The sequence below is a fragment of the Abramis brama genome, assembly GCF_963993115.1.
Source record: "Abramis brama genome assembly, chromosome: 2".
Taxonomy (NCBI): Eukaryota; Metazoa; Chordata; class Actinopteri; order Cypriniformes; family Leuciscidae; genus Abramis; species Abramis brama.
Window position 1 is genome coordinate 66,249,597 of NC_139964.1, and position 20,547 is coordinate 66,270,143.

Consider the following 20,547-nt stretch of genomic DNA (forward strand, 5'->3'; position numbering starts at 1 on the left):
GGCTCGGCGGCGGCCATCTTGTCCAAAGACACAGGCTCGGCAGACGTGAATGTGAACAATCTCTGTGGTGGCCATCTTGTCTGAAGACACAGGCTCGGCAGTCGTGACGTGAACAGTCTCTGGATCGGCAGACGGGACGTGAACGGTCTCTAGCTCGGCAGACGGGACGTGATCGGTCTCTGGCTCGGGAGAACCCATGTGCTTTTTCCATGCCTGCAGAACGGCCAATGCGTAGAAGGTGAAGACAGCCCTCTTGGCCATGGCAGGACTGATGGTGGGAACGGTAGGCTCCGCGATAGTCCTCCTCCTCCTCTGCTGTTTACGAGGTTGTGGCGGTGCTGCCGCCTCTTTGGCCACCACCGGACTTGAGACCCCCGACGTCGGGTCCTCTCGGACCACCGGGCTCGAGACCATCGGAATTGGGACCACCGGAACAGGGATCACTGGACTCGGGACCACCGGACTCGGGACCACCGGACTCGGGACCACCGGACTCGGGACCACCGGACTCGGGACCACCGGGACAGGGACCACCGGGACAGGGACCACCGGGACAGGGACCACCGGGACAGTCACGGAGGGAATCTTCCTTCTCCTCCTCCGTTTCGGGACCACCAGAACTGGGACCACCGGAACTGGGACCACCGGAACTGGGACCACCGGAACTGGGACCACCGGACTCGGTACCACCGGGACAGTCACGGAGGGAATCTTCCTTCTCCTCCTCCGTTTCGGGACCACCAGAACTGGGACCACCGGAACAGGGACCAGCGGTGAAGGCTCTGCGCTAGACGGGACCAGCGGTGAAGGCTCTGCGCTGGACGGGACCACATGCACCTGGCTGAAGAGCGATTGGACCCTGGAATGACGTTGGGGTTCCTGACGACCATGTCCCCCTCTACGACCTCCCCGAGTCCCAGAGAATCTGGCCAAGCGGGTTCCCTCAAAGCGTTGCGGGTGAATAGGAGCTTTAGAAGAGTTGCCAGTCGCAGTACTGGGCTTACCTCCTCTCAGCTGACCGCCGTCTGCCATGGTCTCCTCAGTCCTTTGAGCGCACCTAGCGAAGTAGTCAAACAAGGAAATTGAAGATCCTTTATCCTCTCCCGGAGAAACAAGTAATAAAAACTCAGTGAGTGTTTTAGCGCAATTTTCTCACCTCATGGGATCACAACACTAAGAGATAGTAAATCTTTTCCTGGATTTTTTTTGTGCGTTCCCGAGATTAGACCTTCCTTAACATAATGCCGAAAACCCGAAGTCTCTAGGTGGTCTGGTTGAGGAGTAGATAGAAGTGCAAGATTGGTGCGCACAGACGCACAGAACAGAAATCATGAGTTAACAATCGCAATTTGTCCGGTGGAAAATTGCGCTAAAAATCTCGCTCCGCTGTATCCACATATTTTGGCTGGTTCGTTCTGTCACGGAATAGTTGAACGTGAGACGAGGATTCAAATGCAGAGGAAATTTATTAGTAACTTGCAGACAAGGTACAAAACTCAAAAACTCAGATAGCAAGCGGGAAGGAAACACCAGGAACAGGTAACTTGGACAACGAACCAGCACAGGACTACAAACACAGGGAGGCTAAATAGGGGAACAAACAAAGGAGGGTAACGAGAAAGACAGGTGGGACAAATTAACCAATAATCAGATAACAAGATGGGAGGGGCTAGACAATAGACAGGAGAGCACATGGCACAAAACAACAAAACACCCATGTTCAGCACAAGACAGGACAGGCATGTGACAATATGTTCCTGTTATCCAGTAACAGTTGTCTTCATACTTTTTGGAAGACAAACAAGGTACATTTAAAAAAAAAAGATTTTTTTTTTTTTATATTAATAGCAAAAAAATAACTATAGTTTCACATGATTTATATGTATGATTAGAAGCAGTTTAGCCTAGCCTATAACATAAATTAAAAATATTTTGGTGTTTTTATCATTTTGTGGTTTATAGATCTTAGATAGAAAATTCACTGTATAACAGGAACAACCTCAGCTACCTTCTGCTCCAGTGGGGTTGACGACTGTTAGCTATCAAATGTTATAGGTTATGTAGTAAATATAACAACCTTACCCTGTTTGCCAGTTTTTTTGAACATATGTTCAATATTCTGCGACAATGACGCACGCTGCTGCCTGCTTTCTCTTCCGTCTCTCTTGCTCTTTTCGCCCCATACTCACTATTTGGCTGTACCGCCTGACATAAAAACAGTCAAAACACCTTTTTGGTAAATATAACAACCTTACCCTGTTTGCCAGTTTTTTTGAACATATGTTCAATATTCTGCGACAATGACGCACGCTGCTGCCTGCTTTCTCTTCCGTCTCTCTTGCTCTTTTCGCCCCATACTCACTATTTGGCTGTACCGCCTGACATAAAAACAGTCAAAACACCTTTTTTTGAAGCTTTGTCAATGACTAAAAACTCCAATTTCATTCATTAGATGTATGTACATCCAACTTCACTCAACTAGTACATACTCGTGACGTCATACATCCTCACACTATCAGTGAATCGGTGCAAAATAAACTCATAACAGTTAATAAATAAAGGATAACATGACACGCATAAAAACACTCAGCATCACCAGCAAGCACCTTTATGCTAACCATGAGCTCAGAAAGGATCATTAACGCTACAGACATAACACTCTCACATACTAGGCATCGTAAATCAATTAATATACTAATCATTCCAGATAATTTACCTCAAGTGGTCTGCTTTGAAGTTCTCAGAGGAATAAGACGCGCACCGAAGGAGAAGCATTCCATTGGCTCCAGTCTGCCGGTATTGGTCAGCCGATATTGCACAGCCAATATCACTGAATATCCCACTATGTTTTATTATTATAATAACGCTATATTTATATGGCTATTATATTGTAGACTATTGAGTGGATAAAATATAGAAATCCTTTTAATTAAAAAAAATATATATAACCCCCCCCCCCCCCCCCCCCCATCATTCGGAGGCATGCTTCTTCACCATTGCTTTGAAAAGTGTATTGCGAGAACTCTCTCTGAACTGCGCGCGAAGCACACACACACACACACACGTCCAGCTACAATAATCTTATTAATTTGAAACAGCAACCCAGAATATTTGTCACAAGCATTGATTAAAACAATGATGACAATAATAACATGAAAAAAAAAAAAAACGACTTAAATTCTGGACCTTTGGCAGTGAGGGGGGGTTCGTTTGAACCACCCGAACCCCCCCTGCCTACGGGCTTGTGAAGTAACGACATACGACATACTCTAGCACGACATACTCTTTTACTGGCCCCGGGCCATTGCTTATGTCGAGCCCTGATAATGGGGATAAAAAAGAATGCTGACTATTAAGTAAATGTATCTAATTAGTGGAACATTAAATAAAGTAGGCTATAGTAACGCCTATATAGCTGTGGTGCCTGAGCACAGCGCACAGCGGCACAAACACGCGAGCTTGACAAGGTCATCCCTTTTTCACACACATCAGTGGAAAGTTTGTAGTCGGTTGGATATGTAAATGGCAAAGAAAGTAAAACAAGGCATGTATTATTAACGTTAACTGACGGGAGAGAGAGAGAGCACTTCTTTTGCATGCTCTTGATTGCTGATCGTTCACTCAGCACTCATGCATCATTTGGATTAAAACTAAATCGTAGCAAGTAAAACATGAACTGTTACGTGATTTATGTATTACAAGTGGTTTCCTACATTATTACAGGAAGTTTGCAGCTCAAGAAGTTTCATGAACACAATCATCCGAAGCGCACGCAATGAAAGCTGCCTCAGACAGCGTGCGAATTGAATTGAATTCTCTTTTACGACCTGTGCTTGAACGGACAAATTCACACAAAATGATGCAAAACGTCCGTCTTGGCGAGTGTCCTGGTAAACAATAGTTCGTTATATCTTAAAGTCCCTGTAAAGTCAAAATTAAGTATGTGTTCTGAGTTTGTCACGCCACAGAAAAATGTGTTATTAGCCCCCCAGCCAAATTTGAATGATAAAAAAGGCAGCCAAGTAAATAAGCTAACAAAATCTTGAAAAAATGAGCAGTGTTCTCTGCTCTCAAACGCTGGGGGCGTGTCCGCTAGCTGTGCTGAAACCACGCCCACTCGCGGGAAAGTTGACTCGTGGCCACGCACTGCCAATCATGGCACCAGTTGTCTGCGGGACGGGAGGATGAAGGCCGAGGCAGGAGTCGGTTCGGCGCCATTCACCAGTAACAGCGGATTATCAGTGAATCCCAGTTGTCTCCGACAAAGTTTATAAAACTATCCTGTGTAAAATGATCACTACAGAGGCGGGTGTTGGTGCTGATCCTCAGCTCTCCATCAAGGTGGCTCTTCACAAAATTAATCCACCTCTTGTTGATGTGATCGTTTTTTGGAAATTTAAATAAGGACAACGATCTGTTTTGTAAGTGATCGCATCCTGGTAATACACATTTCCGTGACGAAGGCATGGCTAGACAGCAAACTGTAGGCTGCAGCCTCAGCGGCTCCAGTGCGTCATCGACAGTAGGGGCGGGGCCAGGAGCTCAGCGGCTCCAGTGCGTCATCGACAGTAGGGGCGGGGCCAGGAGCTCAGCGGCTCTAGTGCGTCATCGACAGTGGGGGCGGGGCCAGGAGCTCAGCGGCTCTAGTGCGTCATCGACAGTGGGGGCGGGGCCAGGAGCTCAGCGGCTCTAGTGCGTCATCGACAGTGGGGGCGGGGCCAGGAGCTCAGCGGCTCCAGCGCGTCATCGACAGTGGGGGCGGGGCCAGGAGCTCAGCGGCTCCAGCGCGTCATCGACAGTGGGGGCGGGGCCAGGAGCTCATCGGCTCCAGTGCGTCATCGACAGTGGGGGCGGGGCCAGGAGCTCAGCAGCTCCAGTGCGTCATCGAGAGTGGGGGAGGGGCCAGGAGCTCAGCGGCTCCAGCGCGTCATCGACAGTGGGGGCGGGGCCAGGAGCTCTTCGGCTCCAGCGCGTCATCGACAGTAGGGGCGGGGCCAGGAGCTCAGCGGCTCCAGCGCGTCATCGACAGTGGGGGCGTGGCCAGGAGCTCAATGGCTCTAGTGCGTCATCGACAGTGGGGGCGGGGCCAGGAGCTCAGTGGCTCTAGTGCGTCATCGACAGTGGGGGCGGGGCCAGGAGCTGAGCGGCTCTAGTGCGTCATCGACAGTGGGAGCGAGGCCAGGAGCTCAGCGGCTCCAGTGCGTCATCGAGAGTGGGGGCGGGGCCAGGAGCTCAGCGGCTCCAGCGCGTCATCGACAGTGGGGGCGGGGCCAGGAGCTCATCGGCTCCAGTGCGTCATCGACAGTGGGGGCGGGGCCAGGAGCTCAGCGGCTCCAGTGCGTCATCGAGAGTGGGGGAGGGGCCAGGAGCTCAGCGGCTCCAGCGCGTCATCGACAGTGGGGGCGGGGCCAGGAGCTCTTCGGCTCCAGCGCGTCATCGACAGTAGGGGCGGGGCCAGGAGCTCAGCGGCTCCAGCGCGTCATCGACAGTGGGGGCGTGGCCAGGAGCTCAATGGCTCCAGTGCGTCATCGACAGTGGGGGCGGGGCCAGGAGCTCAGCGGCTCCAGTGCGTCATCGAGCCACCTTTTTAGCTCCGCCCAAAAAATCCTGAACACAGCAATGGTGAAAAACGGTTTAACGGTCTTACTCCACAATACTTCACAGTTCACAGTCTTTGTAATGTGTTTTAGCAACTGTTTAGATTCTTTTTTTTAAATTGCCTTTACAGGGACTTTTATAATATTTTAAATTTACATTAATTAGGCTACTAGTTTTTGCTGTAGTATCAAAATTGGAATAGAGAATTGTGATATTTCACTGGTGTCTAAATGATAGATAAAATATGATTGAGCATACAATACACATACAATACATTTTAACATGCTTAAGCATGAAAATAACTGAAGGAAATAAATATTTACTAAACAAATTAAGCCAACTAATATGATTCATATTCATTTTGTTTCTCTACCCAGTATATTTAAAAAAAAAATTAAAATAAATAAAAATAAAATAATCACAAATGCGATGTAACCGGTGTTGTGGTGTGTGTGATCAGTTTGGACTTCTTTGCTAAGAGTTTTGATCATTTAAAACCCTGTTAACCCTCTGAGGTCGACAAACGCGCCCCCGCGTTTTGCTGGATTTTCTTCACATTGTAGAACTATAAACTTAAATTACTCCGTCATTTATGGTCATACAGAAAAAAGAAATATAAAAAAAGAATCTGTGATATTTCTTTTGTATGTGTCCACTTACAATCAAATCAAAACACTGTGCTTTTGTAAAATAAAGAAAATAAACAGGGTGTGCGTTCTGCCTCTCCGTCACGGTGAACTTTTTTTTCTTGAGCACGTCTATAAACTGAAACAAAACTCAGCGAATACTTGTCACACATTTATGAGCCATATACCTTTATAAACATTTAAGTGTGTACTTTTAAATGATCGGATTCAAACTGAAAACAAATATTCTCTGTTTAAGTAATTTGTATAAAACCAACAAGATGTCCAGCTTCTCAAACGCTTCCTAATTATTTTTAATTTGAACACGCCCACTCGCGCAAAAGATATTCACATGCAAATCTCCACATGGAATGCGAACGCGCTCATTACCTCAAAAACAAAACACCAAAACACTTCACAAGTCTCTGCTTTTCGTCGAGTTTGAAAGGCGCACCGTGAGCTTACATTGGATTTAGGCTACCTCAGAAGAAGAAGAATGCGATTTGAAGACAAGAAAGATGTAAGGTAAGAAATTCTTACATATTAGTTTGTTATTGTTGCATAAATTTCACATTGCAGTTGAACTGTTGCTAGATATATGGTGAATATTATAATATTTAGACTCGTGTTTACTGTGTTTGTGGATATCTGCTCAAATGTAGATATGTATATGGTAACCATAATGTTTTATATTTGAGCGCGATCGCGTTTGAATGTATCATATTTGATACATTCGAAAAGCAAAACGCACCAAACGGCTTCATGTTTTTACTATTATCTCATTTCATATCATCATAACGAATGGAAACATTTGAAGTAACATGATAATCAATATATTTTTCTCTAGCTTAGTTGTTACTGAAATATTTTGGAAGATTTATAGGCTGCTATGGTTATTGTTATTATTATTTTATGCAGCACTGCGCATAGCCTATGCCTACAAGGCACAACAAACCTGGTGTTCATTATATTATATATTGTTGGAAACATTTGTGTGTGTGTGTGTATTCTGTGAATTTTAACCAGAAAAATCTAAAATGTATTCCCAAAATTGTGCAGGCCTTTCTCTTGATATCAGTATGTTCACTTTTCTTTTTTTTTCAGGGCCCAGACGCCACTCCTGCTGACTTCAACATTCACATGAGTCTCTGTACATGAACCTGGTAAAGTGAAAATCAAACACCTTGGAAATGAAAGGTATGTACAATGTTTTTAGGAATGGCACAAAGGTCTCTGTCTTTGGATCATTGTTTTCAATGAGTGCTTTTTTGTCATTTGTTGTGTATCTTTGGATTATGTTGTGTTGTAAATAAATCAAACAATCTAAAAGCCATTCTTTTTTAAATCTCCTCATTCTTTGTGCCAGGTTGCTCAGAATGATAGGGCCTGATAGCTCCTAATAGGGCCGTTAGGGGAGGGTCTTTGTCTTCCTCAGGTGTGAAAAGCTTACATATTAATGAGCTCCCGCATAAAGCTTTGTCGCACAAAACACGTCGTAAAAGTTTTAAATCAGTATATTGTCTTATCTGAATGAGCAGTCAGGGTGATTTTCACATAGTTTTAGAACAAATATTCTAGGCTACGTCATACAATTTTCAAAAGTCTTGTGAAGAAATAATCAGTATGGGTTTCATGACCTTATTTCAGTGAGAATTTTTTTTTGTATTTTCACAAACCACGCATAAATGTCATTATCTCAAAACTACAAACTTTTACACACATGCTGCTGATATATTATTGTAGCAGAATTTGTGCTGAATACAGTGTAATTATAGCCTAGAAATCTAGACGCACCCTAGCGGCAGCAAAATGTATTTCGCAGCCAGGGGGGTCTAGCAACTCTCAATAGACCTTCTAGCTGCAAAAACCTAAATTGGGTCAGGCCAATCACGTCGTGTATAGAGTAGGCGGGGGCGGGCTTAACATAATGACGTCAGAGTTGCGATGGCTGCCACTTGAAAACAAAGAATGACGGCTGCTGATGGAGAACAACGGTCTTTCGAATCGGCTTTGGCCGCGACTCTGGAGGACTTGGAGTTAAGTTTTTCTTTGAGAAAAGAGCAAAGAACGGCACTTAAGTCATTCTTAAAAAAAGGAAGATGTGTTTGTCGTTTTGCCGGCCAGATATGGCAAAAGTTGAATCTATCAACTAAGCTCCGCTGTTGGGAAAACGCTCTGGTTGGTTGAAGCGCTGTCCTATTGCGTGCAGAGGGAATTTGAAAGACAGCCGTTTATCCCGCCCTTCGGATTGAGCCGTGTCTATGGTGAGTTTCCAGACCTAACATCTTGATGTAGGTCTGGCTTGCCAGGCTAGCTAAGTGTAATTAGACTTTAGCCATGAAAATGTCACAAGTAACAGAAATAAGCACAAATGTCAGAGCATGTCAGAACACCTCCAGTGCCCAGAAAACAGCTCAGACCCCAGAGGGTTAAATAGATTAAGCAATATTAAATCAAAATTGACCATTAATTTAACATGCTTAACATTAGTTGTCATATATCACACTTTTTGATTTCTGTGATTGCTGATAGTTTTGACCTGGAGATCATTATGCAGTCCTTTATGAAGTGCATTATGAATCACTTGTGTAATTTAGTAGATGTATTATGTTTCTTTCTTGTGTTCTTTTGTTCAGCTGAATCAGCTGGCGGAGCTGGGTTGACAGCTTCACTGATCGTCGGGATCGTCGGGATCCCCGTGATCCTCAGGATCTCGTTATTCGCTGGCGTAGATGGGTGGATTATACCGGCTATACTGTTCGTGTTCCTCGGGATCTTGTTTGCCGCCCTCTTCTTAGTCCTGTATAAATTCTTTTGCGGTAGGTTTCCTGTTGTGTTATTATATCTTTTAAGATACAGTATGTGTTTTTTGATGTTGTTATTTTCTTCTTTTTGAAGGAGTGATACTGTATAAAAGCTTGAGTTTGTAGATTCCCTTGCATTTATCCAACCCAGTGTTTCCCAGTCAGTAACTGGACTCTGGCGGCCCACCAATCTAATCTGTCACAGTTTCATGAATCGAAGATATTGTTAAACTTCTCATAAAAACCTAAAATGTCTCTAACGTTGTGGTTTGTGCTATTAGTTTGGCAAAGTATCTGTGAAATGACCTAAAATCAAAAGCGTGATTTGGCTTAGTACCCTTATCAAATCACAAAAGGCTGCGATTTTATGGAGCTTATAATATGACAATATGATTTGAATTTGAATTGTGTAAATTTGAATTATTTACGTGTAATCTAACAAATTTTAATTTTATGTGGTATTTTAAATAGTTCTGAATTTGATTTCTTTAAACGAATATTGAACATTTGAAATTTAACGAATTGAAATGTTTTTATGGCAGATTTTTTTAGACATGTATTTTCAAACAGCTTTTTTTTTGTTCTGAATTCTTAGACTGCAAATATTCAGTTTTAAAAAATACAGATTCAAGTTTTCAAGATGAAGAAAAAATTCAGAACTTCAAATTCAGTTTTCTAAAATTCAAACCGCAGAAAATTCAGATCTTACAGAAAGTAGGTCACAGGTCATCCACAGGGAAGAGTAAAGGATCTCAGAAAAGTCGAACAGAGCATTTTGGCTACACTGCAGTCGTTTTCTGCCTCAAACGTGGTGGTGGTTCAAGAGAATCCGTGTATCTTTCGTTCAGTCGTTTTTTTAATTTATTTAATATTAAGAGTAGAAAAATGCTTAAACAGTGGTCATTTGAAGTCGAGGACTTTTCTCCCCCACCTTCACCTGTGGACACAGGGCCAGAGCCATATACCGCTGGCTCAAACTGCGGTCTTAACTCCCACATCGCGATCGGCATCCGGCGATGCTAGCGAAGCATGCCGCGCAAAATGCTTGCCGCGCAAGAGAGAATGGGGCCAGTATCTGAGTGGATTATTATTATTATTAACCTACGTTAAGTATATTTTGCCACTATGTGAAAAAAATATCCAGCAAAACGCGTCGGCACACAAGTGCATGCAACCACTGGCGCCTATTTTCCAAGTCTGGTGGAAAGTTATGCAGTCCAGCAGTGCTATTGCAACCAGCAACACTACACCTACCAGCCTAACCACTGTACTAAACACAGATAAAGCTAATGCTAAAAATCTACACTATCCTAACTGATGCAATACTATGCTACTAGTACTAACTAACTATGCTTCTGTTCTAACCATACTAATAACACTAACAACTATGCGAATTAACTACCTAGGCTACTCCTTGGTCTTTAGCCCATAGAGGTCTAGCCGAACAAGCGGAAGTTCATCCAGGGTGTAACTTTGTACATGACAACCTTTTCATCTCATTAAGCCTTCTTCATGAAATGACAAAGCGAGGTTATGGATGTCTTGGAATGTGTTGTGTAAATAGGCCTAATTGAAGAATTTGAATGAATTCAGACTATGGTGTTTCCCACCGGTCACTATTGTGACCGGGTATAAAACCTAATATTTCACTAACTTAACCAACATAAAATCAATGAGGCCATAAAGATTGTGTATTAGGGAGGTCTAAGGAGTAAAATGCATGTATTCAAATTGCTAGAAAAAGAGTCCTTCTAATGCGGCCTACCGTCAGTCTTGGCAAGTCCGCGGGAATTTGGCTACTTTTAAGTTGTTGCTGCGGTTTAAAAATTTTTTTCCACTGGTTGATTTCCACCCCCATAAGTACGATTTCGCCGCTCCAACACTCCAAAACATGCATCAGACGCACAAATCCAGTGTAGAATTCGGCCGCCCGATGGAGAAAAGCCGATTGGCTTTTTGGGCTACTTTTGTTGCAGACCATCCTTCTTTCCCTGGGCCACGAAGGATAGAACGGATCGGAACGGAAGTGGATCCTTTGCAGCCTAGGCGCGCCGGCTACGACAGGATCTTTTTTCCTAAGAAAATGAAGGGTTAATAGTTTCTGTGCAAAAATTCTGTGCATTTTTGCTTTTTTTTAAAAAAAAAAAATTTATTTTTGTAATGCAAGTTAAAATAGTTGTAATTGAAACAAAGAAATTGTTTTATACATTTTTGTTGTGCAAGTTGTAAATGTAATAAATAAATTATTCTGTACATTTATTTTTGTCATATCAATTGATATGTAAATGAAACAAGATAAATTGTTCTATAAATTTTTACTTAAAGTATTTGACGTGACAGATCGCTGTATCGCCTCAGTTCAATTGGCACGTGAACCGATAATCTCTTACTCTTTGCAGTACCTTTGATGTCATACTCATACACCAATAGGTTTGCGCAGAGCCGCCTCAGAACGGACTTATTAACAGACATGGTGACTCGGTTGAAAAACCAATCAAAACTGCTAGTTCAGCTAGGGGGTGGGTTTTGACGCTTTGACGCTCAGTGGCGTGATCGTCCGTTATTTGAAGTTTTCAACATTTTAGGTGATATATGCAAAGATTCTGCATTCTGAATTAATTACAAGAACATCCATCAAACAGAATTCAGAAAATAAAGTAAGGCGTTCTGTAATAGTGATGTCTTCAATTTTTAAAACAGACTGCTGTCTAACTTTGTGAACCCTTTTTTTGCTGTTATCTGCCTAGGGGGAAATATGCTAAATGAAGCGGGTGGGGTTGAAACAAACAGACCAGATCTCCAGGAAACAGACAGGTATGCACGTAGCACCAGTTTAGGCACCATCTAGCAATGGATGCCAATCTGTTTACATTTGCATGTCTCTGAAGCACCTCAGTAATCTGCAGATTTATATGTTTTGCTTGAAATTATATAAATAGGACTAATCCCTGCTAACAGATTTTTGTTATAAGTGCGTTCTAAAAATGTGTTGGTTTTGTGAACATAATTTTTTTTGTAATTGTTGACTTAAGGAATTTAAAGGGACAGTGTGTAGGAATTTCTCCCATCTAGCGGTGAAATTGTATTTTGCATTCAAACGAATAGTGCTCTCCAGCGCCTCGCTTTTCAAATGCGTGTTGCAACTATGGTAGCCGTTATGTACCAAGAAGCTATGACAACAATAGCCCTTCGTCGAGTTTAACTATACGTTAATGTTCTACTGTTATGCTGACTATATAATGAATTACACAACCAAGAAATGATAAAAAAGCTTGTAATTTAGACCGTAACATTGACTTCCCTTTGAGAAGAAAGCAGGCAACTTCAGAGTCACTTTCAAAGTCTTTCTCCTTCATTAGCTCTTTCCAACTGGGTAAAGCTATCCCGTTATTTACCCTTGGTTTTTTAGTTTGCCGGTCACGTTTCCTTTTAAATTAAATTTTGGCATTTCTCCTGTGGCTCGGCATAAGTATGATCCTAAATTATGAAGTACCGTGCCATGTAACGTTTCAAATTTACCGGGGCAGTGACACGCATTACGCCTAGGGCTGGGACGGTATGGATTTTTTCTTACCGTGGTTGAAAAGCAACAAATTCCCGCGGTATTGCGGTAAACCGCTCTAAACCTCAACCCCCCTCCCCACCCTCCCTCACTTTTTTTTTCTGCGACGTTGCGGCTGGAACAACAAACAAAGTGTGGCAATGATAATCTCAGGTAGTGTTTATGTGATTTATTTAATGTTAAAAGCATGCAATGTGACTTTGAATATCGTTTAGTGCTCCAGCTTTGTAGCTCTAAAAGCAACACTGGATAATTCACCTCAGATCTTGAAATTAAACAAATGGAAACAAGAACGTTCAAACTGTGAACATACAAGTGTATTTTTGACAAATATTGTTTTAGTAACTCAGTAGCCTATGCATTTATTTTTTTTTTTTTTTTTTTTTATTAATCGTCGGTTATTTTAATACACATGCACATACAAATACAGTCTCAGCTATACATTAAGAAATAATGGGAAATATACAAACAAGTAAACAAATTAACATAATCAGGCTAGGGACTAAATATGCGCCATAAAATAGAGAGTCAAGAGAAATTATTAATGTAGCACCAAAAAGGTGTCCATAACAGCCAAAAATCATCAGACTTTTGATGTACATCATAGGTGAGTTTCTCAAGAGGAAATAATGTGCATGCTTGAGACAACCACATTTGGTACCTGAGGAGATGACCACAATAAAAGTATTTCTTTGCCAGATAAACCAAAATTAGAAACAAGTGTTTGGTGTGGAAGTCCAACGCATTCTCTACTCCTCCATATAATAAATAAAATTCCAGAGAAAAACACAATTTCAACTTAAGCCTATGCATTTTTAATAATGTTTAAATGGTGTAATATTTGTAAATTTGATTATGTAGCAGCCTACTTATCCATTTTCTTGCAAGTGCCATCAAGATTACACTCTAATGCTGTGAGTGTGCACTTGCCGCGACTCCGCAAGGGTTGACAAATGCGTTCTTCACGTGAGAGAATTGTGTTAAATAAGCAGTGCATTTAAAAGCTGAGGTCCTGCTTTTACTTTTTTTTATTTACGGTGCGGGTTGGACGCGGCGTCCGTCGAAAATAGACTAGGCGCATATCTTTAGCGAAGCGGCGCGGAGAGACGCTTCTTAAACGCGCCGCATCGTGGCTGTTGTAAACGCATTGACAAGAGTGGGCGCGATCAGCTCCGGTAGCCGCGTCGCAGCAGTAACGCGCCACAGAGTGTAAATAAGGGGTTATATAGTCAATAGAATGAATGGAATGTTAGTATGTGTCATGGAACAACTTGCGAAAGGTCGGATTTGCTCCATCTTTTGATGATAAGTTTTGTTTAGAAAACCTTGAATCCAGGTAAGACACAATGTTATTAGACACAGACACAATCCATGTCATTAGAATCAATGAATCCATGTCATTAGACACAACGTGAACACATGTGAAGGCCAGTGTTTATTTTAATTTTTTTTTTTTTTTTTTTTTTGCGGTGATGACGGTGACGAGCTCAGACCCGCGGTAGGCGTCACGTGACCGCCGTATTGCGGTAACCGTCCCAGCCATAGATATAAATACATAGACGCCCTATTGGCCGCTGGATCATACGTCAACGGAGGCGCCATACTGCGGACAGTGCGGAGGGCAACTTTCCCATACCTCTCATAACGAGGATTGAGAAAAACGCCTATTTCGTGTCCTGCTTGGGGCTTTACAAATCGCCACACAATTGAAAACAGGTCTAATGGAATTACCTTTACCTTTACCTTTACTTTAACATTGTAGCCTGTTGTATGTTTGACTGAATCATTTACTTTATTTCTTGACTTGTATAGCTTATACCTTTTAAAGACTGAAATTTAACAAAAAGAGACAGGGTTGTGTCATTTTATTTTATATCGCCTATGTAAGAATATTTTAAAAATATATAAATTTACATTATTTATTATTGTTATTATAATAATATACCACTTACGATGATCAATCTATTATAGTTATGATGTTAAATTATTGTACTATTCATAGTAACTATTTTACTTATTATTTTTTTATTGTCTATATTCTGTAATTGATATTTCATATTCTTTTGCTATTATTATAGTATTATACATAAACTATATGCTATCAATATATTATTATTATTTTATAGTACTTATGATATTATATAAATATACTTTTCATTACTATTTTATTTGCTGTATACTGTTTGTTTATTTTATTGACTAAACTATTTACTATTAGCCTACTTTTCACTTTATTTTTATATTTACTATTTGCATTGCACTGTAGTTGTACGATATCTATGTATTACCATAAAGGATCCATCAGTTATCTTTGTTATTGCTAAAATCGGGTCAATGACAGAATATGCTTTTTCCACAATAAGAAAACTTTATTTAATTTAATGTGAAAATTAAATTATATCTCAGTATGGGGGTGTTCACAATTCTTATCCAAGAATAAAAAGCCAAATACATGACAGGCCTGAGCTTTGGCCATTCCTTATACATTTTTTTATATATATAAGTCTAACTATCGAGATTTTAAATAACTAGAGACGGAACTTTTTTGTACACCACATACAAACCACTGAAATCGGTTGATATATGTAATTTTTTTTGGTTTTTATCCCGAGAATCCGCAGCTCACCTGTTCATTTGCATTTGATTTCAGCGCAGTACGTTCACACGGGGCGTCAGCGTCAACGCTTCCCATTGACTTTGAATGGGTGACGTCAAGCGCTGCCGAAAAGAATTGTGGATCCGTCGGCGGCGCTTCACTGGCGTTGCTCGCGGCAGAAGTTGAGAATTTTTCAACTTCTGCTGCGAGCAACGCCAGTGAAGCGCCGCAGACGGAAGCATCAGCCAATCAGGATCGCTCTATGCAAATACAGTAGCCAGGCGGCAGCCAATCAAGTTCATCCTGTTCAAGAGCAGCAAACTGAGGATAAATTTTAAATTTCATTGGCTGACGCTGCTATGACCATGGCGTCAGTGCCAAACTTCAGCCACGCCTTCCGTCAAGCGTTGACGCTGACGCCCCGTGTGAACGTACCCTCCGCAAAATGGCGGACGCGTTGACGTGTCGCAGCAACGTTCCAAAGCGGCCAATAGGGCGTCTATGTATTTATGTCTATGGTCCCAGCCCTAATAGAGTGCCGAAGTAATGACGTCATTTTGTAGGACAACCCGGAAGTTAGCGGCGCATGGGTTCCCTCGATCGAAAAGCAATGCATTTTCCCCATAGACTTTTGGAAAATCACAAAAAATAAGATCTGTGTTCAACAAAGAGTTGTGACCCTAACGCGTTTTGTCTATCAAGATAATCTTTACAAGTTAATCCAAAATGTATACATTTTGAAGCCTAAATAAAGCCGTCAGATATAAAATGCTAACGGTATGCTATAAACGGACTACAGCACACCAGCACACACCATGGTCGCGGATCAACGTCATCATCAAGCTTCCTCAAACTTTATTTTAAAAAACACGCTCGCTCATTATGATCTGTGCTGTGTATGAACCTATTTTTACAGTCTATGGTATGAACACTTATCCACTTTTTCATGAGAAATATTGCCCATTCTGTTTTTAAAAAAATGTTTAACATTTAATTTGTGTATTTGTCAGACAGTCAACTTACAGTGCATTAAGGCTATACAAATCAGCGTGTTCTCTGGGAATTGTCCACGTTTATATAGCACATTAAAGGGGGGGTGAATTGCTCATTTTCACTCAATCTCCTGTTAATCTTGAGTACCAATAGAGTAGTATTGCATCCTTCATATCTCCAAAACGTCTTTAGTTTTATTATATTTATAATGTAAAGATAGGCTGTACCGAGTCTTTCCGGAAAAAAACGAGCGGCTGGGGGCGGGCCGTGTGGGCGGTGTGCTATAGTGCTAACCGAGCTAACAACAACACAGAGAGACATTTGAAGCACTTTACTCACCGCATGCGACAGCGAACCTTTATCATTGTGACTGCTCGATCCTTAAGCATTAGACGATCTGCAAATCCGTAGATCTGGGCTTTGTTTATAAAACAATCATCGTCGAAATGCAGGGAACAAACAGTCTACACAACTCCGTTTATGCTCAGGAAAAACAAACTCCATCCACTGTTCCCTTAACGCTGGGTTCTTTGGGAATCTGTGCAGGGTTGTCTTGCCCTGGCAACCAAAAACACACTTCTTTGGTGACATTGACTTCCCTAAAAGCCGAGCATAGCGCTTTGAGGTAACGTACTGCTTTCGCTCTCTTCTCTCTCTGGTCTACGAGTGCGCGCGCGCCCGCGGAGAAGTGCCCTTAGGACCCATAAAAGGAAATTCCGCCCTCTCTTACGTCAGACAGAGCCATACTCGAAAAAAACCCTCCGAAACTTGTGACAAACCGGAAGGAGTATTTTTGGAACAAAAATACTCCTTCAAACGTACAACTTAACTTTTGAAACTTTGTCCATGTTTAGCAATGGAATCCAACTCTTTAACAGTGTAAAAAACTCAGTATGCATGAAACAGCAATTCACCCCCCCTTTAAATATAGTTAACTTTTACTACTAAAATAACAAAGATTAATATCATTACCTGCCTTAACTACCGGTAATGCCGTTTACAAATACAATCATATTATTATAGGTGGGTAAAAGCCAAGTTCACAAGGTGCAGGACCCACCCTTTCTATAATTATATCCAAACAAGTTACAATAAAAGTCAATAAACCAGGTAACGTTATTATTTTGAATATTTTAATTAAACACATTTCTCAACGTAACGTTAGCCTTTAATAAAACTGCAGCGGATCTAACTTAATCTATTAAACAGTGGCAAAGTAAACAAGCTTTTAGATATTTTAAGAGAAAGACAAAAGGTATTTTAGCTGTTGATTTGGTTATGCAAAACGTTTATTCTTGCTAGCCTTTTTTACTCCATCTGGCACGAACCCAGAGTCTCCGCTGAGTAACATCGGACGGAAAACAAACGAGATTTCATTCGATGACTTGTGGTTGCATCTCGGGACAAAACAAAACAAAAACGTTATGTAGGCTATATTAACTGAAAGGTAAACTTCTAAGAACGTGAGGCTGAAACGCGGGCAAGTGAGAGATTTCATGTTTGTCATGATGACGTCTAAAGTCCCCGCCAAAGGATGTAGTCCCTTTTAGCAACTTGTTAGCAACCACCGTTTTTAAGACACAATAAAGTTCAAAAATCACAAGCAGGTTATAACTGGTGTGTTTTATGTCATAGATCAAAACGTGAAAATATTTAGAGGCTTTGTTAACCACAGACCTTATTTCAGGCGATTTAGCAAAAACCCATTCAAAAAACCCATAGACTTTAGAGCGAGGGAACCCGTAGTGCTAAAATGCTAACTCACTTCCGCGTTTTGGCCTACAAAGTGACGTCATAACTTCGGCACTCTATAGAGAGCCTAAGTCCCGCCCCTCCGCTTCCGGCTCATGGGACCTTAGTTCGGAAAAAATATGTATGGAAGTCAATGGCGAGAGATAACTTATCTTTTTATTCCGTCTGAACTGTGCCCTGAACTACACATATGATGTTTGTCAATTTAAAAGGTAATTATGAAAGTCAAGAAAGTCTCAGTTTGTCATAAAACAGAAGAGTAACGTTTAGTTTTATGTGAAAATCGCTCAATGAACTACATCTCTCGTCTCGCACTATGTACGTCACAAGATCCGTTGCTCGTATGTGTGTATTCTGGTTCAAAACACTCAGGCATGACAGCGTAACGTTACGATTATAATGTAAGACTATAGAAAAAATGACAGACGTTAGCTTCAGTAAAGTTAGCTTCATTCATTGAGAGAAAAGGTATGACGTCGCATGTGCGCCTTCTGGGTTTGTAGTCTTTGTAATTCCGTATTTTCACAGTCTTATACCTCAGCAGTTTTACATCAAGCTGCGACTTTCTTGACTTTAAAAGGTATCTTTTAAATTGACAAACATCATATGTGTAAATCAGGGCACAATTCAAACGAGATCAAAATATTTGTTGTCTCTCGCCATTGACTACCATACAATATTTTTCCGAACTAAGGTCCCATGGTGGTCGACCGGAAGGGGAGGGACTTAGGCTCTCTATAGGCTATGTGCACAAGCGTCGCGACGAACTTCCGCTATTGTCAGAAGTCGGCATATCAGTTTCCGGTTTACGGCCGCTTCATCGGCATCCGCTGTAAACAAACAAGATGAGTGCTGCTGTTGTACGAAATAAAGAGATACATACTATGTGCGTGACACATCTAAGTTTTTATGAACTGTAGGTGGATCTTACGGCCGTTTCCCACATACTCCGTGTGCAGTGTGTGTGTGTGTGTGTGTATGTGCGCGGTGCAGGAGCAGCACGCTTCACATATGATGCGTTTGCAGTGAATAACTGATTCACGGCTGTACCACAAACACTTACTCTTTTTATTTAAAATCCAGAAGTTATGCTGCAACTTTTATGTAATAAAATGTTTTTTCAGCATTGCGATTCTTTGTACACTATAATGGCTATAACCTACACTCTGTAATGGACGCATGCACGTTTAAACACAATTTAAAGGCAGGGTAGGTAGGACTTTATAAAAATAAAAGATCCAAATTTGTTAAAACTTTCTATATATATCAATACATAATTAAAATGCAAGTACTCTGAAAAAAAGAGTATAAAAATCAAGTGACTCTAGACCGTTTAATCTGTATTAAACACAGCTCATTATTTCGATTCGGGACGAATCAAAGGATTGGCTTAGGCGACTGTCACTCTCTCTCGCAACCATGGCAACCACCCTTTTGCCACGGGATCTGCCCACTTGCGCGCGCACGTTTGATTTGAGGAATTCGAGAGGCACGGAACCTAGGAATAGCAAAACAATGGCAGAGAAAGAGCAATCAAAATTCACATTACCGGCATGCAGTTAGTGAAGGCAAACAAGGCAAAAAAAGAAGACAGTACAAGAAAAGGTAATGAACAAAAAGTCTTTGGATAAACAAAGAAATAAAACGCGTGTCAATATCGGCGTAGCTTTCCAGCGACCACCCCGTCCTCAGCCTCTACTTCCTCGGACCCTAGTTGCACGCCACGGCCTCTTGCACGACCTCCTCTGCTTCGCCCTAAAATTATTTTTATTTTACAAAAGGACATTTTACAAACCTACATTTTGCGCATGTGCTCCTGCATGCACTTTTCCAGTCACAACACAGCAATCAAAGGAGGACGCGCTGAAAACTGTAATGCTGTTCTCTTCCTTCATAACTCGTACTGAGAAGGTTTGAGTTGCAGAGGAATTTGTGACTGTTTCACCTGTTCAACCACATCAAAGTTTCGTAATTAGTAAGTCCGTGCTTTTTCTCTTTTTGTTCTTATGTGCTGAAGGGCTGCTGTGCCTTGGTGAAACGGTGTTTGTACGTGAAGAGCTCTTTTCCAAAACGCCACAAACCTAAAAAGCTGCCTCAAAGAACCAGCAAAAGTAATGATTATGAATGTGTAAAATATTGCAATAAGACATTTTAATTGTTTATTAATTTCTGTGTCGGCTGCAAAGATGAAGTTGACGATATTTGACTCGCGATCTTCGCAGTAGGCTAGTGAACGCATGCACCGGAGAAATGCACATTTATTAGGCTACATAGTTTTATTTTGTTTTGGATGGTTTTGTTTAGAACCAGATTTCTGTAAATATATTCCACATTTTTTAGGCCTGTGAGGCGAGGCTACGGTTCGGTTCACGATGATATAATCTCCAGTTCAAGCACCTTATGTTGTGATTGATAGCCTATATTTACTTTAATCCAGGAATGAAAATATTAATGAATTAATGAAAAAAAAAATATTAAAATAAAGATACAATTAATACAAAACGAAATTCGTTTTAAAGAAAGGCTTTGTGCTTTCTGTTTTGAGGTCTCTGTTAAAGTTTGAAAGTCTTAGTGCAGCTTTCAGAGCGCTCGCGTCCATAATGGAGAACTGTCAAG

The 20,547-nt window shown here is 41.5% G+C and overlaps 1 protein-coding gene across 1 annotated transcript in view; it reads left to right on the forward strand.

Annotated features, from left to right (window-relative positions):
• The window catches only part of LOC311075128 (F-actin-monooxygenase mical1-like), a 146,567-nt gene that overhangs the window by 27,914 nt on the left and 98,106 nt on the right, over positions 1-20,547 (forward strand). The window contains exons 5-6 of the mRNA XM_084102292.1: positions 8,861-9,043; positions 11,776-11,842. Coding sequence (XP_083958418.1) covers positions 8,861-9,043; positions 11,776-11,842 — 250 coding nt within the window. The remainder of the gene's footprint in view (positions 1-8,860; positions 9,044-11,775; positions 11,843-20,547) is intronic.